General features: G+C 33.5%; 1 protein-coding gene across 5 annotated transcripts in view; it reads right to left on the bottom strand.

The window, feature by feature from the left end:
• Positions 1-134: 134 nt before the first annotated feature.
• LOC114940105 (dipeptidase 1) overlaps positions 135-27,408 on the bottom strand; it is a 128,236-nt gene continuing 100,962 nt past the window's right edge. For 4 of the 5 annotated variants that reach the window (XM_029314615.2, XM_029314617.2, XM_085486882.1 and 1 more), the window contains exons 7-13: positions 22,989-23,139; positions 18,761-18,830; positions 13,691-13,867; positions 10,590-10,674; positions 9,966-10,041; positions 8,839-8,977; positions 135-8,175 (exon numbers count right to left, since the gene is read on the bottom strand). In XM_029314615.2, coding sequence (XP_029170448.1) covers positions 8,086-8,175; positions 8,839-8,977; positions 9,966-10,041; positions 10,590-10,674; positions 13,691-13,867; positions 18,761-18,830; positions 22,989-23,139 — 788 coding nt within the window. In that variant the 3' untranslated portion in view covers positions 135-8,085. Of the gene's footprint in view, positions 8,176-8,838; positions 8,978-9,965; positions 10,042-10,589; positions 10,675-13,690; positions 13,868-18,760; positions 18,831-22,988; positions 23,140-27,408 lie in introns of those variants that run through there. The other variant, XM_029314618.2, reaches the window with a different exon arrangement.

Raw genomic sequence — 27,408 nt, 5'->3', positions numbered from 1 at the left:
ATAAAAATAAAATGCTTTCTTTAATGTAAATAATATTTTAATTTTGTAATAATTTTTAAAAATGAAATATTTTTTAAATAAAAATTTATAGCAGTATTGGGGGAATTATAAAATAAATATTACGATAGTTACAGTTTGATTGATTTTGTAAATAATATTTATTAGATAATGTGTGTGCTTACGAGTATTAGGTAACATAATGTACTCTAGGGTCCTTCATAGAAGGCGTACAAATCATTGTTCCAGCAATGTCTTCTAGATTAACGTAGATAAAATTGTCGCCGTTGCGATCGTCTTCGTCCTTGCGAAATCCGCTTCGTTACGCAAAGTAACAATTTTTTTTAATGATTGGCATTTAAAATCGAATCAGTTTTCCTCGTCAAGGTGTCGCAGATTAATACTTTTCGCATTTATCGGCTAAAGTTTGCAAGATTATCTATTCGTTCTAATAACTTGATGTATACGCCGTAAAATGGCGTAATAATTCCTGTTATTTGCAAGCTTCACTCTTTCGCGCGCGCACGAAATATCTCTTTAAATATATTTCTTTAAACGCTTATCTTTTTTTACTTGTAACAATTTTCTTTACTTGTATATGTATATATTGCTAAAAATTCAACAATCATCTATTAGTAATAAGAAATCGAGTAGAAATGTTGCTGATCATTGCTAAAATGCTTTATCATACTTATTGTAAAATTGAATTTTATAGCAGGGTAAGAGTGTCTAATTAATGTAATGCAAGCCGGTTAAATTGCAGGAGGCGAATTACGCTATATATATATATATATGTATGCTTCGACAAGCCAACGCACAAGAGAAAATTCTTTTTGCAAACTGCCATCGCGATAAGAATCTGACTTGATTTTCCGCAGACACGATCGTAAATTAATTCATACGATTCGATTTTATTGCCGCAGTTCACGCGCGTACACGACGATCGATTCGACGCTCTTCCGGATCATTTCTAACATCAAACCAAACGAAATGTCTAAAATTAGTTTATACACGATCTAAATTTTTACCTTTCTCACTCTCTAACTAAAAACTGCTCTCAAGTAAATGTATCACTTATAAATATTTCCCTAAGTTTGTCAGAGCCGGCGAGCTTGCGCTCGAAAAACGCGGCTCGACTTTTTTAAAAAATTCTCAATTAGTTTATTCCTATTCTCTTTGCATTCTCGCGCGAGCTGTTTCTCATTTATACATTCACACTTTTCTCTCTCTCTCTCTCTCTCTCTTCTCTCTCTCTTTTTTCTCTTTTGTTATATATAGGATGCATCAGAACTATTGCCATTCTATTTCTGTATAAATTTTTTAATCAATTGAAATCCAAGTTCCTTTCAAATAAAAATTTTGATGTATTAAAATAGTATTACATAAGCAATTAAAAATGGAATTTTTTGTTAATACTTAATATAAAATCTTATTTTTTATTTTATTTTGAGATTTAGTATTTTAATTATTATATTACTTTAACAATCTTAATTTTAATATAAGAGATTTACTTATCAAAATATCTAATATTCTCTTTAGTATCTATTATTAAAGATCAAGAAATTATAAGAATGTGTTTAAAATGAATCAAAGAAAAATAAATTTAAAAAAACCGGCAATAGTTTTTTACTTAAACATCCTATATGTATAGTATATATTTATCTGTTCTCATATAGATAATAGCAAGTGAGAGTTAGTCTCATGCATGTTTTACGTCCGCAAGTACATCGATGCCTAATCTGCATATTAGATATTAATGTAATTACGCACATATCAGTATATATTTATAATTATTTCATAGGATGCCATGTACATGTGTTTATGTTTCTCTTTTTCTTACTTTTCTTTCTCCCTCGCTCTTTCTTTCTCTGTTGCTTTCTTTCTATCTGTTTATTTTTCTCTTTTCCTTTTTCTGATTGTGTGTAGATGTGTATAATCGCGTATATATATGCTATGTTTCTTAGGTAGTATCAATAGTGTCTCTTGTTTATAGCGTTAAGAATTAATTTATTAAAACTTTCTCTATCATCTTCATTTTCATAGTCTCTTTAATTATTTCTGGCCATATGCTTTAATTCTTGTAATGTATTTTTATCGCACGAATCTCACAATCTTTCTCGCTTTCGCTTACTCTCTTTCGTTCTCTCGTTCTCTCTCTCTCTCTCGCCCCGTCACATAGTTAAATTTTTCTAAAAACTTTTATACGCTGTATATAGTCACATCGAACAGCTCGAGGCATCCTGCTGATTGTACTTGTATTTGTTGATAATGAGATTTCCATTAAACGCCTCCCACTTCACCTTTCGTTCCCGAGTTCTCGCAACGATAAACGGCAACACCCTTAAGAATGGCGTTTCCAAAGTGCTCCAACTCGTCACTTTTTTCTAGGATTCATCTCGAGCGTTCAACAAAGTGATAAATCGAGAATGCGAGCGGTCGAAAGTTTCTCGTCGTATCTCTTTGGAAGTTTACCGTAGAAATTTACAGCTATCCCCTCTTGGATCAACTTGTACAACTTCTCTCGGTATCGATTCCGACTCCGTTGTTTATGCCGGTAACGATCGGCGTCATTTCAGAGAATCTCGAGAATCTTGGTGCCAAGAGAATCGGTGAAAGATATTAAATTTTCTTAAACTGTTAAATTATTATTTCAATTGAATAAAATATTAAGTCGAGTTAAACTTGATCAGCGAAGAAAAAGTCCTCGTACTGACAAAGTCTATGTATGTATACGAAAAACAGAAAATGCATTTAACAATTTAGCGTGATATACGATGATTTTTCTTCTACTTGCATTATTGAAGTGTGAAGAAGCTCAGAGTGTGAGATATATCTGTGAGACGCGTTTAACTTTTAAACTAGCAACTTTGCCGAGATAACAGGCGAAATCGGCTAGATGTAGTGGAGACTGATCGACGTTTATCTTTGCTCGCATTGCTCGATATATCTACGTTCGACCGCAAAACTTGTTTCGCGGTGAATAGTCGGGAGTACATAATTCTCGCCAGACGAAGTGAAAAATCGTAGCTACGGTCAGAAATGTATTATGGTCTCTCGAGTACAGTTACGATTACTGATTCGCTCTTTCTGTCTGTTGTACGGAGCATCTCAAAACTACCAGCACTTCGATTATTATTATATTCAGCAGAGCTGATGTTCAGCGAAAATCTCGCGAAATACAATTTTTTTTTTCTCAATTTTATGATAATAAGATGTGGTAATAAAAATTTTATCAACGTAAAACTAGTTTAAATGATTTTATTATGTCTCTAACTCTTCGAAGCTTTCACTTCTCAAATATATTTTTATATATAGAATTAACTCACAACAATTTAACTAAATATTAACATTACAAATATATTTAACATTATAAATATTAAATATTATTATTAATTTGTGTACATGTGGCCTCTAATATTTATTATTGAAATATATTCTGGCGGTTTTGGGATACTCTGTATGTACATTTCACACATAATCATGATTGGATATATTCTATTTACATGCACGTCTTGTCTTATTAAACCCGCCCGTTGTTGTGCGTTTAGACATGTCATTATTAATTGTATATAATATAATATAAGTATAATATTATATTAATCTGAGTTTCTAGGCAGTTGTGTGTTTTATGTTATATACGTTAAAATTCATATAGCTAAGATTTTTCTTTTCCTCTTTTTGCCATTGTCTTTCTTCTGCCCTTTTCTCTTATTTTTCTTCGATTAAGTCATCTTAGAAAAAATGGATTCTATATATGCATGATTGATCGTCCTACATGTTAGGTTTTACAAAATGAACACGTTGATCTATCGAGAGAATAATAGTCGAGCTGTTCGAGAAAAGAACGTTTACATCCATCTTTTTCAATTTGATTTTTTTCATATCTCAAGTAATAGTGTTGGTCGTAAAACAAAACTTTTATTTCGACAAGACAAACAAAATTCGATGATTGTAGATTGTCAAATCGATACGAGATATATTCGATAAAATTCATTTCGCGCGTAAATAATTGACATTATCTGGATACAATTTTCGCGTTCTTCTCGAAGCGCTCGAAATTATTCGGGACTTTGATAATACATATCTCTTCTCTTATCTCGCTCACATGTGTTAGCGATTCATACACACACTCAAAATGGTTATCTATGGTTTTCTCTCGATTCGAGTCGATTTTTAGTATTTGTCTCGGCATCCGCTCGCGTTTACGCGCGCGAGAAGGAAAGATCTCATAAATTATTTATAAAGAATAATTATGACAGTCGCATTTGTTCATCTAAACGTGGTAAATTACGAGGATTTATATTACGGAAATACTACGGAAAGAACAGTATGTATGTGTCTCTTCTCCCCTTGATGTCCTAATTGGTGGTATTGAGCAAAGTGCCGTAATTACGTACTTGTTAAACTTACTCCGAATTACGAATTAAAAATTATGCGTATTCTCCTATTGGTCGTTTATGCTACTTAACAGTAGACTATCTGGCGATTACTTGCATTATTACCGCTATAATTTATGTAAAAGGGAGCAGCGTCTCGCTAATATGGTTATCGATTAAAATTGTAAACTTTTTTTTTCATAATTTTTAATGTATTCGCTAGATCTCTCTCGAGATAAATGCATGCTCATATAGCTTTATCAAGGGAAAAAGGATTTTTTTTTTTGCTGAATCGCGATTTAAATGCAGCCACGCGGGGAAGAGTACAGCCAACGATATATTTTTAATTAATGACTAAGCACTTTAAATTTTTCTAATGTTGCAAAAACATGTTTCTCATCAAGAGTTCTAGTTCTCTGACAGTTTTCGTGCGGACGAAAATTCCGTTGCTCGTAAAATAACGCCGCGAGTCGTCGAAGGCATCGTTTACATAACAATCGTTTTACATAATGCATAAACGTATGCGCGCGTGTGTTTGAGAATATTTGGTAAAGTATTTACGTATGGAGAAGTTTCTCGTAGATGTACGGTCCACGATAGACTACGCTATGTTTCTCGTCGTCTTTGCTACGAATCTATCCTTCGCTATTATTTTAACGCGATATTATAAAGTCGTAATCTGAAGATTTCGGCGTATCGACTAAATGCACACGGTTCTTTTCTTCCTTCATTGTCTCGCAATTCATTCAATTAAAGCGATATAATGATCGGTTAAGCTATACTTTTTTTTTTATAAATTTTTTGTATAATTTTTTGTATAATAGAAGCAGGACTATAATTTCTAACAGAATACGTGAGCACAAAATTAAAAGTTCCAGCGCTTTTTTTGTCTTCCTTAAAGTTTGGAAATATTCGTGAAGTATCTTCTATAAAATATTTTATACCTTTTATGAAATAAGTATTTTTATCTGTAATTAAACCAACTATTACATCACTTTAATGAACGTTGATCGTAACGTACCTATATATATCTTCGACTCGTAATAATTGTACATACATAATTTTTGTCGACGGTACATTTTCTCCCTTCAGCGACGCGTCCCGATTTGTTTAGGTGGAAGCACGAAATGTTTCACGAGGCCCGCGGAAAAATATCACAGTCCTGAGGAAAGTCACGAAACTATTTGCGACGCATCCAGGAGTTGTTGGTCGTTTAGCTATTTTGAAAGTAGCGTGAGTCCAAGTTTGACGTGTCCTAAATTCTGGAATACAAATTCATGCAATGTATCTTCGTAAGTTCTTCTGAAAATTGTTCACGCCATTTTCAAAATTAACGGTTTACGTAACGATAACTTGCGAAGAATATAGGTCGCGTTACGCGTTGCATGAGATTTGTAAAATCGATTTTGTTCTCAAAGCACTTATGGCTGTAGGACGATTCAGAACGACGGTTCGTGCAATCGGTGCAGCAAGTGCAGCGGTGGAACGCAAGCAAAATTGCATAATATCCAATTTATTCCGCTTTGATAAATTTGTTTCCGTGAATATGTAAAAATATTTTGGTTGCAAATTGTAGTCAACAATTCTTTTGTTGCAGTTATAATTAACAACAAAATGTATTGCTACATTTTTATTATATTTTTAAACTGAGAATAACGTGTCAAATATTAGATTGTAAATTAAAGTCTTCGTAAAGTCCAATATTAGCACAGTTTGGCAGTGTTTAATATCGGCAACGAATCGAATCGCGTATTATATGTATATATATATACACACACATATGTATATATATACACGTAAGTGTAATCAAATAGCGTGAAATAATGATACATGCTGCGTGTAGAACAGAAACAGATTTCGAAAATAGCTAACATTCTGTATAGCAATTTGATTCAGTTGAAAGCGTCAAATGCCTCTATAATAACATACATTATCTGAAATGTTAATTTCTTTAACTTTTATATAGTAATTACTTAGTTTTCGAAAATAGAGGACCGATGCGAAATTAGCACGAAAATACAATTTGTTGCATTGCTATCAATTACAGAAGCTTGCTATAAAGCGAGGTTTGTATTTTTTTTTATCGGCGCGTGGAAACTATTTCTGAAGTTTTTAGTTTATAGTTAGAAACTTGGTATTTGTCTCATATTTTTAATTTTTTCCTTAGAGATTTTGTTATATTCGCACATTATAAGTGCACTTGTCTGATTTAATCGTTATATATAGGGCATTTTAAAACTGCACTGACAAGTGCCATCGATGGCGAATTCATTGACAAACTTGGAGTCTCATTTTTTTTCTTCTTAAAAACTAATATTAATAATTTTTCAATTATAAGCAACGATATGAATAATTTTTTATTCATTATATTATTTTTAAAGAGTATAAACAGGTGTAACGAAATTTTTTATTCTAGATTTATTTAATTTCGAACGAACTTTATTATAGAAGAATTTTTATTAAATATTTATTTATTAAAGTATTTAATGTTGAAAATTAAAAAAGGTCTAAGAATTTTTTATCTAATTATGTTTGATGTATAACAGTGTCGTTTACATTTGTTCTCAAATCAAATATAAAGAACAATGTAACGATTATAATGATACTCTTGCTGTATTCAGATACGTATTTTGTTTTAATGCCAATTCATATGATTAATCACATATAATTGTCACGTACAATCTGTTCGTATTCTTGCATATTCAACGCTATAAATGGCTGTCTGATTCTGTGTTTTATTTATCTAATATGGAAATCGCGTGTTGCGTGTGCTGTAATCGCATGATATGAGAATCAGGTGGCCATATAATTGATACTAACAAATGTGAGCTGAGAATTTAAAGTCTTTATCTCTTTCAAGAAGAACTTTGAGGATTTTTCCGACCGCCTTACGATTAATACAATAACACAAATAAGCTGGCTGTATGTCTTTGTGATTGCATAAAAAAAACACCGTAACTGATAACGCGAAAGTTAAGAAATTGCAATTTATGTTTTTATTTCCGTATTGTTTTCTGATTATTATTGATTTCAAGTTAGAATATATATTATAAAGCATGTGTGCTTTAATGCTCGTGATGCGAATTGTGAAATGATGAATACGTATATTATTAAGTCAAGTTTAAAGTCTGGACGGAAATGCCTGATAAATAATCGCAAAATCATGCTGAATAATTTATAAGCGTGCTAAAAGTACTGAGTTAAAAACAGTCATTAATCTTTCTTTAACATTATGAGGTGTAATTCTTACTCAATATTGCACAAAATTAAATGGCGCGTTTTTATAGGAGACGGACAATTTATTTTTCAAATGTGATGACTGCAATTTACGTTATTATCGTGAATGGCGTTGATTTCAATATCTTCTTTTCGAATGACATCTCAGGCAAACGAAGCTTGTTGTCTTAAAAATGATTTTCCGAAGGATCCACGACGCCATTAATTTCGAAGGACTGGTCGCGTTTCCGCGCTGAATCTTCGTGTTTCGTTAAGGCGCGATGGAATCCCTGAAGTAGAAGTAGTCGGCAGTTCTTTCGGTGTAGATTAGTTGGTCGTTTCCGTTGGAGATATCCGTGAAGCTCTTCTCATAAAATCTTCCTTTGACGATTCAGGACACGCGTCCTTACAGACTCCAGTAATGCCACGGCACCCGTAGGATCCTCGGCGATCGCGCAAAATCGAGAAATCCCGGCACGAACGTCCTCAAAGAGGATCAGGATGTGCCATAGACGCAGGCCGAATTGTCTGGTGGACTGATCTTCTCCACGGGTAATACCGCCGCTCTGTGCCACTCGTCACGAACCTGTTTTCCAAAAATGATCATGATTGCATACTGTAGTAAGATAAGGGAACGATAGAGGAATCGATCTGTCGATTTTTGAATTTTCTTAAATTGTCAAGAAATCTAATTTTTTTTACAAAAATATTATAACGAGTTACTATAATACTTGCTAATTTTTATTTGCAACCGCAGAAAATAATATTTGCGTATCATTTAACTATTGTAATTTTTTTTATTCTCCATTAATTTATAAAAGTTTTTATTCTGGATATATTTAATTTACCTAAAAAAGTTAAAGTTCTTGTTGGTTTTTTTCTTTTTTTAACGTACATAAATTTATCTCTTTTATTTTGATCAAAACAATTCCAACGAATAATAAATTTGTTAAAATAAGAGCAATAACAAGTTATAATGCGTTCAATTAACTTGGCAGGCGTGCGGAACGAAGAGTGCTAAAACTTTAATAATTGTCTGATAAATTTAACGCGCGCGCGATTAATCTCAAATAGTCCCGAATTATGGACTGTGTCGCTGGAACTCACATTGTCATACAGGATTACGTGTTTTGTTGGCGTAACTAAAATGTTTTTTATTTACAACCGTTATAAACGTTGATCGTAAAAACAAAAACTGTAGCCTGCATCCGATTAAAAACAACGCCGTGCGTGTTAAAAACGAGCGTACCTGTTCAACTTTCGCGAATACTCTCAATAAATTGAGACCGGCTAGTTTCTTGATGTCGTCTTCTGTCCATGTGGGATCTTCCAATAGAGTGGCCAATAGTTGTGGATATCTCGAGACATCCTCCAAGCCCGTGGGAGTGCTACGAAAGAGACAAAAATTTCGCGTAAGGGTTAAATAATTTATTTCGTTCAATCGAGTTGATATTCAGAGAACGAAGTTAAGCTGACATTACTGTACTTGAGGTATTTTTGAAAAAAATTTTATTACTAACAAACGAACGATTGAAAAATTTATTTATTCTTAATTATTACACTATTTTTAGTATATACATATATGACTGGTTTTTGATACTTTTAATTCTGTTTCAATTTTATACACATACGTAATGTACAAAAAGAATTCATTTATTGATTTAAATTTAAATTAATTATACAAGCTTTTGTGTCTTTAGTAGTTCTGTGAACAGTCTTATTATTTTAATTTATAATTAGCATTGAATTTGAATACAGAAATGTTGATCTTATAAAATTAGTTTAATGCAGAATGCATATTAATATAATGGAGCATAAAATGTTTCTGTGTTTTCATTTAATAATGAATTTTGATGGTTTTAAAGAAATATGTTGCAGCAACAAGAAATTAAATTTCTTTGTGTCTAATATAATAAAGTATTATAATTAAGAACCACATTAAATGTTCAAATAAAATCAGTTTAACATTTAAAGGGTACCATGAAACAGAATCGCGGAAAGTTATATTAACAGAGATATATTTTATAGTATACATTATGAGAATCATCATAAGTACTTTGTGAAAGTTTCATGGCTATAGAACAAAAGCAGCTCCTTCGTCATTGTTCCATGTGACCCCCCGTAAAATTAACCTCCTGGGACTCATACCCTTTTCAAAACAAGCGAAGCAATTATCCCGACTGTTGTAAAAGTAAAACTCTGTGGGTTAAATACATATTTACGTGGGGCTGTGCAGATTTATTGCGCGATTCGTATCTTTCAACGAGATTAATCATAAATATTATTGAACTGAATGAGTTATATGGCAACGACCTCCGCGTCTCTGAATATCTCTATGCCTCGTGTATGTAGAAAATATAACGAAAGAATAATTACAAATTTATCCCGTCGAAACCTGCTCCGATCCCGACGTGATCGATCCCCGCCACCTTTCGAATATGATTGATGTGTGCTGAAACAGTGCAGAACCTTAATCATTCCCCGTCATGGTGGCGCGTAAAGCGCGCGCGTCACACAAAATATTTTATTATATTTTAATATAAATGCATATGCGCTCGTTTACCCGAGGGAATAAAATGTGACTGGGAAATAATGTGCGGTTATGAAGTAACGCGCTTATGAGATTGTCACGCATGCATGCGTAAAATAAAATATCTTTTTATTATCATGGCAAGGAATTTTTCAAATATTTGCAAGCGTTAAAATGGAAGCAAGTATTCTCCGTAAAAAAAATATATGCAATAAGTTGCATTAAAGGATTCTTATAATTATATTTAATTATAATTATATATTAAGGATTTTTATATTAAAATTGAAATAAATTGTGCGCTCGTTGAGAATTATATATATATATATATATATATATATAAATTTTTATCTTAAAATTAATTTTGAAAATGAAATTTACAATTCTTTTATGACGCAAAATACGACGAATATGATAATTGCAATCTGTATCATGCAATATCGATACTTTGCAAACAAAGCGTTTGTACATACCAATAACATCTTTTATAGTAGCAGTGCTGTTGCATGTTATGAAGTAGGTATAAAAAGGGACCATCGCCACCCCGCCGTTCTTAGCCTGCGAACAAATGCATTAATGTCATACATGCTGTGATCGTATTTTCTTTCAATTCTTAAATGGATAATAGAGAATATGTTGTAGTATCACGCATTTATAGCAAAATTATGATATATTATAAATTATTCTACTGCTATATATAGAATTTATTTATGACAGATTATTGATTATTCGACACCTTAGTATAGCCACGCTTCAAAAATATTATTTCATCTAAAATCTAACCGGCATCTAAAAATAAATGGAAAATACTTTATTTGATTAAAATTTAGTTTTTTAAATTATTTATTAGGAAACGCACAAAATTGAAGAGATCAATAATAAGAGATGAATTTTGAAGATTTTTATGAGATAATGTTTTATCATAATAATCAGGCAATATACCTTATTTTTATAAGTTTTATAACATTAAATAAAAAAGGCATTTAAAGATATACATAGACGATATATGACTGCATCATCAAATCGGTGTTCCAGAAAATTAATAGCAAATTAGTGTGATGGTTACGATAAACATGATCGAAAGTAGGCAATTTAGATGAAATAAATCGAATATTAATTAATATTTTAAGTTATATTTTTTGATATCAGCTCAATGGAAGCTATCAGGGAAACTATTTCAAGGGACACAGTGCGCAATTGTCTATTTGATACCTAACTTCGTTTAGACTACACGGGCAATGTTAATTAGGGCAGCAGGACGGCACGGTTAATAACACGTTACCGGGCAAACCATCCGGCTTAGATCGTTGTTACTCATCCTCTCGTTCTGCGGGTATAATTAAGGGAATATTGATCGCGTTCGTGGGAGAGGATGAAGTTCGTGTGGAGATGTTAGACTAACTTCTCAAGAAGCTGAGGAAAACGTCGGTTAATTAATTAGGCATCTTCTTTCTTGAAGGTGTCTAACAATCCTTTATGTGTATCATTTTAAATTGAAAATGTGTCTCGAAAAGATAACGAGCATTCGTGAACAATAAGTTTGCAAAATGAATTATTAATCCACAACAGTTTTGTCCAAAAATTATATTTTTACGTTTCTTAAATTAAATATGATTTTTTAAGGAATGATATGAATAGCTAAGTTTACTATTATAAAATCTAATACTTGCTCATCTAAACACGCTATTATTTCTCGCTATTTATAATATATCTTTATATTAATATTTATTTCTGAAGAAGATACGGAAATTTTTACATTTTATCTTAATTAATTTTTTATACAACTATATCTATCTTTCCTTTTCTCTAGAATGTATTATAGAGCATAAAATTTGCATTGCATGTCTTTTATGATAAAATCGATGTGTTGAACTAATCGGCATTAAGTTGAATTTAATTTCGCAAACTTCGAATTCCTTCAGCTTAATCGTTAGTTCGTCAATCGTTAATCGACAGGCACGCGCCACGAGAATGAGATGAAATTTTAATGAAGCGTCGTTTAAGTCCCCGCTCAGCCAACTGTTATACGATTAATGAGACGTCAATTATTATACCGCGTTTATGCTTCCCGCGAATTTAATGACCGAGGAAAAATTTCCGTGCTGCGATCGAGAGAGAGGGAGACAGAGAGAACGAGATTAGCGCCAATTGGATTAACGCCAATCGTTAGTAGTGGGTGTGCGCAGAATTACCGATAATAACGTGGATTAAGCTTCAAACTTCTAACACACTCGCGCTATTTTGGCGCGTTGTTTCCGGGGTTACCGCTGCTCGAAATCATTTTGACATATCTCCTCCGAAGCTCGTTCCATCGGTTTTATCGAATAGTTTGCGATTATCTCATTACTCGAACTTGAACAATTTGAACATCCGATACTTTGTGTTTGTTAATATATAGATCCTGCGTTCTTGTATGCCTTCACATGTATACACATGCACACAACATATATATATATACACACATACATACGTATCATCATACACATATCGCCCCACGTACGCTTTACAACTTTGTGGATTACAAACTATTCTCCTATCGTATTCGATTTGCACACGGTTGGCTTCACTTCGTTTGCACTCTACGAATTTAATTTTGACGCATCTCGCTTCCAGAGATATCAGATCTGTCGATAAAACTTGCGTTTAATCACCGGTATACAGAACGTACATCTTTCGTTTTGCTTTTACATCGTTTTTATTTCCCTTTACATACGTTCAAATGATAACGATAAAAAAAAAATTGGTTGCCGGCAGTTATTTATTTTTATAAATCTACATTTTATTTCTTCTCATATTTACGAATATTTATATCATATCGTAACTATATCATGTGTTTTACTGTATCTATATTTTTCACTATAACATTATTTTAATATCACCTTTTTCTCTAATTATACAACTTTGCCATATTTATATAACAGAGTTGCAGTATAATCTTATAAATCTTATAAATAATTTCTTGATGAGAAACTATTTTGTGTTGTCATAAGATCGATAATTGCATCCTTCACGTGCAGTTTCCTATTTTGGGCTTGTTCTCTTCTGATTCTTAAATATTACATGTATCGATACAGGCAGAGGTTTCGCGCATCAATATTAAATTTCATTAACTTCATCGATCTGATTAGGCCATGGAATGTATGCAAAGATATATATATGTTGGTCCGAAATCAAATTAATCTCAATGTTCGTCGAACAAAGGTTGCTAACAGTTTTGTTCTCGAGAACGCGCCTTGATTTTTTTCTATATCTATCGCTCGTATCGTTTGTAGCAAAGGGGTATTCATTCATTTTTTTCTGTACGCCTGTATTCTACAGTGTTTTCTAACTGATCGACGCGTACATACGCGGTATCGAAAGAGATCCGAATAAATAAATAAATAAATAAATAAATCTGTCCGCGGACATATTGTAGTCGACGTAACATTTTTTTCGCAACAGCGCGTTTCGCTTATAGTTCGCTCTCCGAAAAATATGTTGTATCAGCAGCAACGAAATGACTCGTTTTTTTTTCTTTCTTTTTTTTTTACGTATTTGATTGCATTTCCATATTCTTGTGACGTGGAAAACTCACCAGATTTCTGAGCACGTCGTCCGGCACGTTTCTGGTAGAATTGCATAGCGCCCTGGCTGCGCTGTGCGAGAAGATCACCGGCGCCCTCGTAGTCTGCAGGGCTGCTCTCATCGTTCTTGTCGAGACATGCGAGAGATCGACCAACATGCCCAGCCTGTTCAACTCTCTGACAACTGCCTGGAGAATAATGAAGCGCGTTAAATCCCTTTCCTTTTTTCTTATCCATATATAATTATTTATATAAATTTATATAAATCATGGTTATGAAAAGCGATGGAATAACTCTGTGCGAATTGAATTATATTAACTTACGTTAAATCGCATGATTTCTCTACACAGAGAGAATTTTCTCTTAGAATTTACGCTGAAAATCATGCTAATCATGGGTAATATGGTATTAGAAGAATTTTCTAAGAATTTCTCTAATTAATATTTACCATAATAAAAATAGTAATGTCTACCACAATAAAATATAAAATATGTTCGATGTATTTTACTATGTACATAGTAAAATTTATTACGTACATATATTAATATTTTTTATTGTGATAAATATTAATCAGAAAAATTGTTGTAAAATTCTTCCAGTTCCCTATTGTCCGTCAGAAATGATTTTCAGGGTAAATTCTAAGAGAAAATTCTCTCCTTGTAGAAAAGGTAAATTAAATTTAGATAAATAGAAAAGACACAGATTTTTTAGCCGATATTGTTTGTTATTATCTTTTAAATATCATTTTCCCAGTAATAAATCGATAGAAAAAATATTCAATAAATATCGAAACTATCTAAATATCGTAAATGTTCCCAAGTTCGAAGTGATTGAACTGGAATATGAGCGGGATGCTGGGTTTGAGACGAGATGCCTTTTATTATGACGCAAAAACACGTGAAAAGGATCGACTAGGAATGGTGAAGGGAAAGTAGTATGGGAAACGGAGGAAATGTCGGCGTTTCAGCCAGCGAACATTAGTCGAGAACGCAAGCAACCGTCCATTTTATCGCGCGATAGCGAGAAAAAGCTTCGACGTATTGGTAGTAATGTGCAGGATCGAGCTTAGTATATTTGTGGCCTTCTGCTTTGATAAACACGTAAATCTTCATTTAAATCACTTATCTTAAGAGCCGAATAAATTTAATTTTGAAACGTCGCGAGTTTCAAATCGAGATATAAATCGGTACATTAATCTCGATCGATTTTCTTCGAAATTTGACCTATTTTACTCTTTCACAAATAACAAATTATTAATCAAACCTGTAACTTGTGTGAAATTATTAAAAATAACAAAATTGGCAAACAAATATGGAACAATCAATAGTTCTTCTCTTTCATAATGTTTTAGTTATTGTTAAAATTTAATTAGAAATTGAGTTAGAAATAAATATCTGTTATTTGATAAAAACACAGTTATTGATGCGTGAAAAATATCAATAGTTAAAAAAGTGATGTGAAAAACATATTGCTGATATTTCAATATTATATTATTTAATGTTTAATTACGTATACTTTAAAGAGCACGATGCGTTTGTATGTTCTACATATTTACAGAAATAGCGGGCAAATTTCGATAAAGACAGCCCTGTCGACGCGAGCGGAAAAGGAAATGGAGGAAGGTGGGTGGAAGAACGAATCACAATGGTCCCGTTTTTCCGGCTTTAAGGGTGAGGGTGGCTTTTCTCGGCGCGCACGATTTCATCCGAACGATGCGAGTCTCGTGCGTCGATGGCAGAAACGACGCGCATTGTTTTTGCGGAGAAACAGCCTCTGACGCGCGTCGTTTTAGCGAGACGGATGATTACGCGATACAAGGGACTATTTCTTATCGGCAGCATTAACAAGTGACAAGCAAGAAACGCGTATATGCAAAATGCGAAGCGAAAACATGCAAATAATGAAGGTCGTCAACGGTTCAAATCAACGCTTAAATAGCTGTGAAATTTTGTCGGCACAAAATTAGATATTTCTATTAATAAATAAGTGTCTATGGATTATTTATGAAAAGAATTAGCATTTAACTGAAAAAATGCCATTTAAATAAATATTTCCATGAGAATGATTTAAAACTGCGTGAGGGATTTTTAAAATTAATAGTATCAGCGATATGTAATATCGCAGTCATTAATATTCGGATTCAATATCCATGTGCGAAAATTCTTGCGAAAATCGAAAAAGAGAAAGCAAATTTCAGTTTCATCCATATTGTATCCTGTAACGCGGGCGAATGGCGAATTTTCGCAGGTAATCCGATGCCTGTTGCTGGGTATCGAGCGCGACGAGGCTAGACGAAACTAATCGTCACATCCAAAAGCCGCAATAAAATCAAGCCCACCGTTGAAACCATGACAAATACTACGCCGCGAGCTATCGCCATAATTCCACGATATATCACCGCGACGCGCGATTCGAAATGTGGGTGTGCATTCAATGTGCATGCGTGCGTGACACGCTCGTGTCATACACGCGCGCGTATTCGCGCACCTGGTGAAGCCGGTGCCGGAAAATATGGGTTCGATATAGAAATAACAGGCTGAAGGAGCAAGAGGGTAAAAGGGCAAAAATGTCGAATTGTGTACAAACGGGCGCACGAACGCGCGCTCGCTTCGTCGGAACGTCGTTGCATGCCGTCCGTTGCAGGAAGTGCACAATATCGGTATTTGCAATGAACGATATACATGTATAACGGACATTACGGGAATATGTATACACACGCGAGGGGATACGAGGACGAACAATTTTCAGATAATTCTATTTATCTTTCCGAACGAGCCGTGGAGTCGCGATGCTTCTTCTTTGAAATGGTATACGAAATGTATTACTGCTTTGCTCAGCATTGCGAGTACAAGTAGATGCTTTCAGTATGTGCAGTTTGTAACTTGGAAAATTTTATTTATTATTACAAAGTCGTTTACGATTCTATCCAATTTATTATTGACATTACGTCCCTCATTTTTCTCTTTATTTATACGCCATTGCACAAATTTGTCTTTTTCCTTTTTATTTGTATCTTAAGATTTAGAAAATATAATGCGCAAGAGTAAAAAGATCTTTCTTCAAATCTTTGTTGAACATTAAATGAACGTATGTGAAAAATAAACTATTATATTGGATAAAAATATTTTGTTATTATAGATGAGAGAGATGATATCACTTCCTCGTATAGATTATTGCAATTTCATGGTGAAACCGTAAAAATATTTCGCGCTTGTAATACGCTACCAACAATAACAATTTTGTACCGTCGATGTTTCGATATAGCCAGCAGTGTATTGCGATAATCGAGACATGCTACATTTTTCGTTCGTGCAGCAAATAACACAATGACAAGATTAATATATTGTTTCACGAATGGAAAATTCTTTTTGGTAAAGTAATTTATTTGCGATATGGCTCGACTCTATTCTTCGAAATTGTTAATTGAACGCGCTGGAACGATACAGGAAAACGGTTTTGACAATATCGAAATATTAATTCTGTTTTTTTTGTCTCTGATTCGCAGTAAAAAATAAATAATTAATACACATATTTTAAATGCACTAAAATAAGGTATACTAAATAGAAAGAAAACAGTTTTATCACGGCTAAATCTATATATAATATCTAAAAATGGGAGAAATGATAGAACCTAAAGATATATTTAGAAAGACATTACGGCGACAGCGAATTAATCAATCAAAAGATTTAATTGTTGACAAATTTGAGATGGTTCGGAATATCTATTTAGCATTTCACGAGAACGAACATCAGTGACAAACTATAGAGCATTTAGCAACGCGCATCGAATTTTTCTCTGGAAAACTTGTCATTTATTAATGCGAACCGTTGCAAGGGGTACGAGATAACGGAGGTGGATCGTTTGATTTACGTTCTCACGCGCTTTCCTCGTCCGTTTTCCTTTTCCTTCTTTGTCGTATCTGTTCTTCCCATTAAGCTCTTCGTTTTTTTTCCGCTTTTTAAATCAGAAGCTGCCATTGCAAGAGTTCGAATTTCGGCAAGAAATTTAATCGATGCGCAATGACTCGATGCGGAAAGAGCAGATTCTTTCCTTCCGTATTTTCATCAGACAGGATCTCGGGAGCTTCGCGTAATGTCAGAAGCGCACGGCAGAAATCCGACCTGACGTAATTGTCGAACCTGTGCGTTAACGCTCGAAATCCCTCGACGAATTCCACCCGCTAAAGTGGGTCGAGATATAATTTTATGAGCGCGGCGGAGCGACGAGAGTGATAAACGGAATCTAGGTCGGACGCAATCGGTCGCGTGTTTGTTGACGATCACTTTTCCCCGGTTATGTAGTGGAAAAATAATTCGAGCCATCGAGACGGTGAAATCGCAATCTAAATCCTGCCACAAGAATCGAACCGACGTAATGCGCGCGTCTCGTTTATTTAAATATCCTGGAGAGCGGAATATCGTTGGAGAATTTTCGCGAACAAATTATAGATTTAGTAAACGTTTTAATGAATATTTCTTAATTGATGTACTAAACACAAGAGTAATTAGAGTATACATTTAAAATTTTATAACTTCCGACTTTAGAATACGAAATTACTTGGAGCATTTTACGCGTGAGTACATTAGAAAGAAATTATTCCCTAAATAATCTTGAGCATTAATTTAATATACAGACTTATTACTGCGCATTACATTAATGAGAATTGTTATTTTTTCATATGCAACTGTCACGTGGAACTAGTTTACAAATTTTTACCAACAGTTTATCTGTTTCTGGTATCTGATATCATATTATTATTTTCCCGAGAAACTTTGCAAAAAAAAAAATGGTAAACTCTCTTATAATACAATATACTCGCGTTATATATTATATAAACCAAATTGTCGCGAGGTCGTTTCGCGAAATAATACTGGGGCGCGCGTTTTGGCCGGAAGTCTGCAGTATTATTTTTCTGCAGGATGTGTCGCGTAAAACCCCGTCCGCGGTCGTAAAACGGAAGCTGTTTCGGAAGCATGTATGTACACGTGGGTATTTTTTTGCGGACATGATATTTCTCTGTTCGCCGAAAAAGGTGAATCCGCAGCGGAGCTCCGAGTACATAATGTAAATGTTGACTCACTTTCCCAAAATCGCTGAGGCCCGGTGAGGAGTCCTGAGTGTTGTTCGTCTCGCCAACAGAACAGACTGCCCTGCCAAGAAAATGTCTGTTAGAACGTCGGTTTGCTTGCGAAAATCCAGCGGTTGCTCGTGCTAGCTTTGTTTCTTTCAGATGAGCTTTTATGTGTAGAAGGAATAATATTTTCTAACGTATCAGTCATGTCAATCTTGTGCAAACATATTTATTACGCAACATTTTTTACATGAAATAAAGAAATTGCCAATGATGTAAGTTATTAATCATTGAAGTGATATCATTAATTAAAAAATATATCACTAATTAAACAAAATTCGATCATCACAAGCGATATCTATCTTCAAAAATATCCAGATTTTAAATTAGATTTTTATAGATATTCTTAGTTCAATAATGATTTAGATATAGCTTGAGCTAGATACTTGAATAGGCGCGAGTGGTCTTGGGTCAAGTGATTTAGGTCAAACCTACACAAACTCTGCTTTCAGGTTCGCGCATTTTGTGTGTTATCATATACATACATTACACATTATGTTATGTTCTAGGATCATTAAAACAAGCTTCTCATCTCGAAGCACATCCGAGTTGCATGTAACTTTTCGGAAATAACGTGTGTTTCCATTTGCCCATTTATTGTAATTAGCTCTTACTGTCTGTTAAATGTAAATTAATTGCTAGTAGACAATTTCAAGGGTATAGCTTTAAAAATTGTATTTCGGAATTGCGAATGTGTAATGACCAATAAGCAACATGTGAAATTTTTAAGTCATATTAATAGTAGATTTTTTATTATTGTTGAGTATACATTAAATTTAATTTTTTCTTAACAGATTTTGTAAGAAATTATTATTTATGACTTTAATTTTTCCTTATAAATATCTTAGTAATAATAATTTATAATAAATTTTTATGAAGTATAACTATTACTTGAAATTAATTAAGATAAGATAATATCTCATTATTTATTTAGATTCTTCACACTTAATTTTCATTATTAAACTGTAATTTTTGCTAAAGAAAATTTAGTTCATCAAAAAGAAGTTATTAAGATATTTTTCGACCACAGTATTGATTGTGCCTTATTTTTTTCTTATGAATAGCGGAAGACATACGAAATATTTATAGAATAGAAATGTGAAGATTAGAAAACAAGTAAAAATACAAACGATATCGAGAATTCTGCACTCGCTCCCAGACGAGATGACGAAACATCAGAGATGATTCGGCGTCATCATCTAAAAACTGTAGAAAATTCAATCGGGTCGACAATCTCGCATCCCTAGAGAGAAAAGAGAGAGGGAGGGAAAATAGGCGACTGAAACAGAAGAGGGATAAGAGGTGAGAGAGAATAGGGTCAGAGGTTGACATTAAGCTACGGGTACACGTCGGAAAGCAATTCGGATATTGTCCCAATAAAAGCACGCTTCTCCTCATGTGGATGCCGGAAATCTCAGGCCGGAGAGATGAAACCGCATTTTTATGACGAGTTTTCTTCGGGTGCTCTGTATGTTATAGTCTACACTTTCATAGGCATACATTTTTCTGCGGATACTCCAAATCACTTTGTTCTTCAAACAACCACTGTCATATGTATTTATTTGATAGAAATTTTCTTGTATAAAAATTTTCTTAAAAAAAAAAAAAAAAAAAAAAAATTCAATTTAATTCCCAAATCGCATAAATTATAATAAACTAAAATAAATTATAAAATCTAATTCAATATGAGAAAAGAATTCACTTTCTCAATTTTTTGTCTATTACGACTGTCAATTTTTTTTTCGCTATCGAACTTTATAATACACATTATAAAAATATTTTATATTCATATTGTGTTACTTTATTAACACAAGTTATTCGTATATCTGTGTATTTAATCTCTTCTCTCGCCAATATTATTCCAACATCTATTGAGAAAACTCGGCCTCATGTTTCACGTGGAAAATAGATTACCTGCGTCGTAAGACGACGTTGGCGTAAATTAGGGAGTCAGAGGAGAAAAATATGTATTGTACTATATCCAAAGAGAGATTTGCACGTGAGCACCCGACATGACTCCGATTCTTATTTATTGCGGTAAGCATCGTAGTGCCGAGGGAGACATAAAGCAGCCGAAGATCGGAAAGTGCACGGCGAACCAGGTCGGTGCCCATTGTCGTATAATACTGCGACCTTAAAGCGGCGTTAGAGTTAGTGACATCGGCGGTCACTGTCGTAATTTACATCCCGAGAGCCGGCGAGAGAGCGAGGCATCCAGCGTCGCTCCTCGAGGTGTAAATCCTATTTCGCGTGGCAGGCCGCAGAGGGTGAGATTATTACGGTTCGAGCATGAGTCCCTTCGCTCGTAAAAGGTACAATGATGGATTTTCAGTGAGCGAAGGGATGAATGCGGTTGGTATATTCTCCAAAAGTTCGACTGATATAAGAAATACAATATATAGTAGGTAGTTGCGAAGTATGAAAAGGAATTGCGATTGTGCGCGCGCCGCGAGAAATACATTTTTCAATTCAGAATTCGTTTGCATTATCTCGATAACATCGACGCCGTGGCATAATGATCGTTTCGCGAAGAAAAAGTAACGAGAATGTTTTAAACTTTCAGTTATTCTCGAGTTTTCGAGTTATGAGTACTATTACGTCGGAAGAATAATGGAGAGCTTTTTGAAAAAAGTGGAGAGAACTCGGACACGAAATTGTTTTAAATGGTCATGAATAAAATTCCTTTTGACGAGAGAAATTTATAAAGTGGCCGCGACTTTTCGTACTAATTAAACAAATAAAGTCATGCGGGAGTCGAAAATGTCGTTGCTTTATGCACGTGTATATAGCTCTATTTTGTGGCTCGCGCAACTCACAAATAACGTACGTTGGATTTCTCGCAAAAACGCAACTCGTCGCGGGTTACGTGATTCAGGATCGAATGGATGCATAAAAGCGGGAACTTTATTTACAACTCCATGCGGCACTCGGCATCAGGGGATGCATAAACTTCGGGTTAAGGATCGATGTTTGAGGCAAAAGAGGAGAAGCGCTTTTTATTCCAGCATTGTTCCTCTCAGTCACGGAGATGCAAGCGAACGTGTATATAATAATAAATTGCGCAACTTGCATATTTTTAAATTTTGATTAGACCGCGGAGAATCGAATAAATTTTTTTATTATCTCCTGTCGATATGTCGCCTCCTGTGCTGCGAAAAGAGGTATGGAGTTTTTCATTATGTATTGAAATTAGCAAATAAATGATGACTTTAGAGAAATATTATGTAAAGTAAGATAAACGGGCTGTACTAGATTCATTGCTTTTGTACATAACAATTGAATGCAAGAAAGATATCACTACAAAACTTTTATAATTGCAGATCTTTCACTTATTGTTAGGAAAATATACAAAAAGAAAGAATTATTAGAAATAAAAAAATAACTGAAGAAATGTCTTTACTTCATAATGGATTAATGAAATGAAATTCAGAAAGTTGACTTTTCTGAACAATATGGAAATCGGTCTTTTTGATAAGGATTAATTCCTCTCTCTCTCTTTTTCTCTGTTTCTCTCTGCGAAACAAATTTCTTCTTTTGCTATTTCTTTTTTTCGGATGCGCTAGGAAATAAGTGGCGGCTTTGGGGTGCTTCCGAAATTACTAAAAAGAACTTCCAAGCGTCCAGATTTCAGGTTAAGCCGATCAACCGTGGAATTGGTTTGCCTCTAAGAGTAGATCGTGATACGAAGCACAACGAGTCCCAAGTAAAAAAACTAGATGCTCGATGAACGAGCGGCTTGTATATCGAGAAACTTCTTGAGCGCGAGGAAGAGCAGGCGATAAGAACGATATCGAAAAAACGCAACATCCTGCAGAGTTTTGATGATCTCGTGAATGAGAAAGTGCAACCTCCTAACTTTAATGAAACGTACATCAGCGCGAGTAATAATAGTATCGAAAATTATATTAAGCTTTATTTTATAGAATAAAAATAAAAATTTTAATGGTGAATAATTTAAATAAATTTTAAAAAGTGTTTTTTTTTTCAATCAAATTTTAAGTTTGTAGAAAGTTTCGCCATTTAAAATAAGAGTAATCTGTATTATATATATAATGATGGGTGTGTGCGTGTATGAAGGAATTCTTTTTTATATTAATTGAATTAAAAAATCGTGATAAGTTAATTGCATAGTTTTGAAAAAAGGATTCTTCTACTTACATTTATAATTCATACTCACCAGGAGGTGTCGCACGCATGTGTTAGAGTAAGGTATCGCGCTCCTAGACCGTAAAACGTCCTAAGAACGCCCAAAGAATTCCCCAGAGAGTGACCCCCTTCTACTCCGATTAGACTTGCAATTTTTCCTTCTCTATGAGCCTCAATGAGACCTGCACATATATATGTCATAATTTAAAGAAAATTGGTGACATTCTAATAATAAGCATATGATATTTTTTAAAGAAAGAAATTACTTGATGAATAATATATAACAGTTACACTGATTGTGAGAGATTTGGATTATATTAATAATACAATTTGAGAGGATTTTAGTTTAATAATATTATATTATGCTCAATATATTTTTCATGGATATTATTATTATTATTATTATATATCAAGCGCCGTACTTTTACAGTATACGTTTTGAAGTATATTGTTATATTCTTTCTCTTACATAGCTATACTATTATATAGAAAGTCGGTCATATTTTAACGATCAAACGTTGTAAACACGCTAAAAATTGCGACAATACTTATACTATCGACAATGAATTTGCCGAGCTTGAGAATACTCGAACCTCGGAGAACACCTAAGTACACGAGTTATTTGAGGCTCATCTTCTCTCGTAAAACTTCGAATCATCTTCGGTGAACTTTGCTCTCGGCCGAATTACGCTCCTTCCGTGAATCAGCGAAGTTTCGTCTGTTTTTTCGTCGTGCTCTTGCTCCGTCGCGTCGGCGCGAGTTTTATAATTCTTCCTTTTTTTTCCCGGGGCGAGATTAAAGTGACACTTTATGAGATTAAGCGGGACCTCTCGGGTTCGGGGAATTATGGTGTTCATAGATTATTTACGATCTTCGCCGGAAGAGATCGCCGATGAAATCTCGGAAAGTCGGTCCCTGTACGGGTGGGTTGAAAAAGTGAATGAAAAGATCGGTAAAAATCGGCTTTTAGATCCGCTTTCGAAAGTGCTTTCAGGAGTGCTGTCGATCGCCTCATTGAAACTTTCAGGCGGCATCGAACGAAGGTGGGTATTAAGCCGGCTGATTTATCAACCTTTACATCGAATATATATCGATCCGTGCGAGTTATTTGTTTAACCGTACATGCAGGATTTAAAGTTCGTTTTGCTGTGACATTAACGATATTATGTATATCTATAATCGTGCAGATCAACGATAAGATTCGTTAGGCACATGAACATTTTATCATCCTGTTGCTTTTCACTCATTTGCACGATACAAATTCTTATACCGTATTTTTTTCATGCCGAATTGTTTATCTCTTTGTAGTTATTGATAAATTGTCATGCACAAATGTGAGTTTGCACGGGAGAGTCGGATAAATTTTTTAAAATAGTTTCAAGGATATGGAGAGAATATGCATTTCTGTCTTTTTTTATTTCTTTCTCTTTTTCCTCTCTCTTTCTTTTTCTCTTTAGTTCTTTCTCGTTTCTTCAAAATTAGTTTATTTTAATAAGGGAGAGAGTTTGCTTAGCTTTCTTCTTTCATTTCGATTGCAATATGTTGTAAAATATTTTATAACATCAAGTAGATGAATTTTAATTTTTTAAAATTAATTGTTGGAAAAAGATGTATATGATTCGATTAACATGGTTAATATGGCTCACTTGCAAAATTTCTTAATTAATGTAATAAAATGCTTACAACATAAAATGTAATTTGGGAATATTGATAATTCTGCAGAAAAATTCAGAGCAATTAATATTAAACTAAAGTTTTTATATGCATTTGCTTTATTTAACCTTTTATCGTACCAGATTACGCTAAAACACTTTATATAGCATTTAATATGATTTAATATCTTCTATCTTGGTACAAGAAAGTCGTATACTATCTATTGAGAAACGCGCCACTGATCTCGAAAATTAAAAAGCTGGTAATCTCCTCTTGTAACTGTTCTCTGCCTTTGCTGCTTTAAACGAAGCTCGCTTGGAAGCAGCTTGCTTCAACTCAAAAATAAAACGAATCTAAATGAATATGCCTAGTGCTTTAACGAGATTCCCGTTTCAATTATTAATTGCTATATCCAGCCAAGTTTTTTACCACATGCGGTGGTCATATATAATATGACATCTAAGAATTGGTTTGCGTATAACAATTATACATTACGTGTTTTAAAATTGTTAAAATATAATAAAAACAATTCTTGTACAATTATTATAAGGCATTAATTTATTATTATCAACACGTTCATTTTTCAATTCGATTAGTAATCATATTAACTTAATGATTATTTTGTTAGTATATTTTTTTCTCTATGGACCAAAAGGAATCAGAGAGTTTGCTGTACAATATATTATTGATTATTTATTAATTAGCATTTTTGTATTGAATTGCTAAATTCAGCGTAGTGAGTTAAAGAAATCGTGATTTTGACCATATCCAGGCACTATTGTGGAACAGGCTTGTGTTCACGAACCGCTGCCTTTTCCACCTTTTACCTTCTTCGTGCCGCGACCTCCTTTTCACTTCCCACTTGGCGAAGTTTCTCGAGCTTATGAAAATGGCTGACAGCTTTCCAGACCAGGTTACTCGCGGTAAGTTCCATTGCGGGGCTTTCGTTTGCAAGGCAGTGCTCCAGTCCTATTTCTTCATTCACCCTTCATATCTTTTTCATATTTCAGCAGCGTGCATAACTTGATTTTGAATACACAATGCATGTCCAACGATTATCCATTTGCATAAGTGTAGTCGCCGTAAAAGGGCCACATTTTTCTTTATCAAAAACTTAGACCATTAGTCATAAAATATTTATGTTGAATAGTCGGTTGAATGTAGTTACGTATTAGTAATAATGTATTAAAATGATTTAATAATATTATTATAATAATTTCGTTAATAAATCAATTAACAATTTCTTTAAAAAAATTGCAACATATTTTAGTACGATGTATAGTTTGAATCTAATCCTAATTTTTCTCGATGGATTATTTATGCAACGTTTGCAAAAGTTTCCGTTATCTCTACTCTTATCCCCTTTTCACGCGATCTTGGTTTGATTTCAACGAGCTTATGAAAATGGCAGTCGGATTTCTGAAGCGAGTTACTTGTCACAAAAACTTTTACAAGCTTTCGCGTATCTTTTCTGCTCTCCTCTCCTGCTTGGCATTTTCTTTTCTTTCAGATTGTGTGCATAGTTTGTTCTTTATTTTAGTGCCGGTGTTGCTTCGATATTTTTTCTCTTTTTTCCCCAGAAATCTCTTTTTCTTTCACTCAACTAAAAACAGCTATTGCATATTCGATGAAATTTATTCTCCATTAGTCGGTTTCACCAACATTCCACAAATTTTACAGTTAACAGACGATAGATTGATCCATCAATTTAAAAAAAAAATTTTGTAATCAATTTTCGTTAAAAATAGAGAGATTCAATTGTCATCGGCGCGAATGAGTGTTCGTAAAACAAAAAAAATATTTCATGCAATGTTTTGTAGATTTTATTCTTTTTCTGTATTGAAATAAAGTTTTAATATAGTCATATAGTCATATAACAAAATTTCTAGTTTAAAACGATAACGTTAAAAAAATTATTTAAAAAATTTTTATAACGTATAAATGTATAGAATGTGGTTACATGTCTTATAATATTATATATGTATATAGAATGATGGAAATTGATTACTGCACTAAGTAATATTTAGAGAACAAAATTTAAATTTTATTAAAATTTAAATTAAAATTTTAACATATTGTTCTATATGAATTTATCAAAATTAGTTTGAATCGCGAAGGGATAAAAATTTGTCAGAGATTCCACCTCTCGTCTGAATATTTTTCAAGTAAGATTCTTTATTAGTGTATCTTTATAACAACCTATAATTTGATTTTATCGAATATTATGAAATCAGATTTTATATTATCTTATGAATCAGTGAAATCTTTGTCGACATGAAGCGGTGATAGCTTTATACTTTTGTCCATCGCCGATAAATCTTCCACAATACAAAGTTATGCCATCGAATCGAATCCAATAACGACTTTCCTCTTCAACTTCGGAGAAGTCGAACAATTAATAGCGACCCTTTATCCTCTTGAATCGTCTCGATGAGAAACTTTCTTCAAGACGTCGCTCTGATATCTATTGGTACCGGTGGCTAGCGCGTTACATTTAATAACGTAATACGGTGGTCACAAGAATTCTTTCGTTACAAAAGATGCACCTTAAGTTAACCGAATTGTTAAAGGACAACGAGAATTCTTGATAATACTTGTAGACCAAATTTATTATATGCGCTTTGCTATTGTTGAAGCTTCTGCCCAAACTCATAAATAATTCTCATCTTTTACTTGTATTTACTAGACACGCATCGTTCTTGACATATTAAGAAAATTCACTGTTATTAAATATATTTATAAAAAGAATTAATTTTATTAACTATATATCGTATTAAATATATCGGAGTAAAATAAGA

Source organism: Nylanderia fulva, unplaced genomic scaffold (genome assembly GCF_048542155.1).
Source record: "Nylanderia fulva isolate GAGA-0341 unplaced genomic scaffold, ASM4854215v1 Scaffold49, whole genome shotgun sequence".
NCBI lineage: Eukaryota > Metazoa > Arthropoda > Insecta > Hymenoptera > Formicidae > Nylanderia > Nylanderia fulva.
Note: the sequence above shows the minus strand (reverse complement) of the source record. Positions and strands in the feature narration are given on the sequence as shown.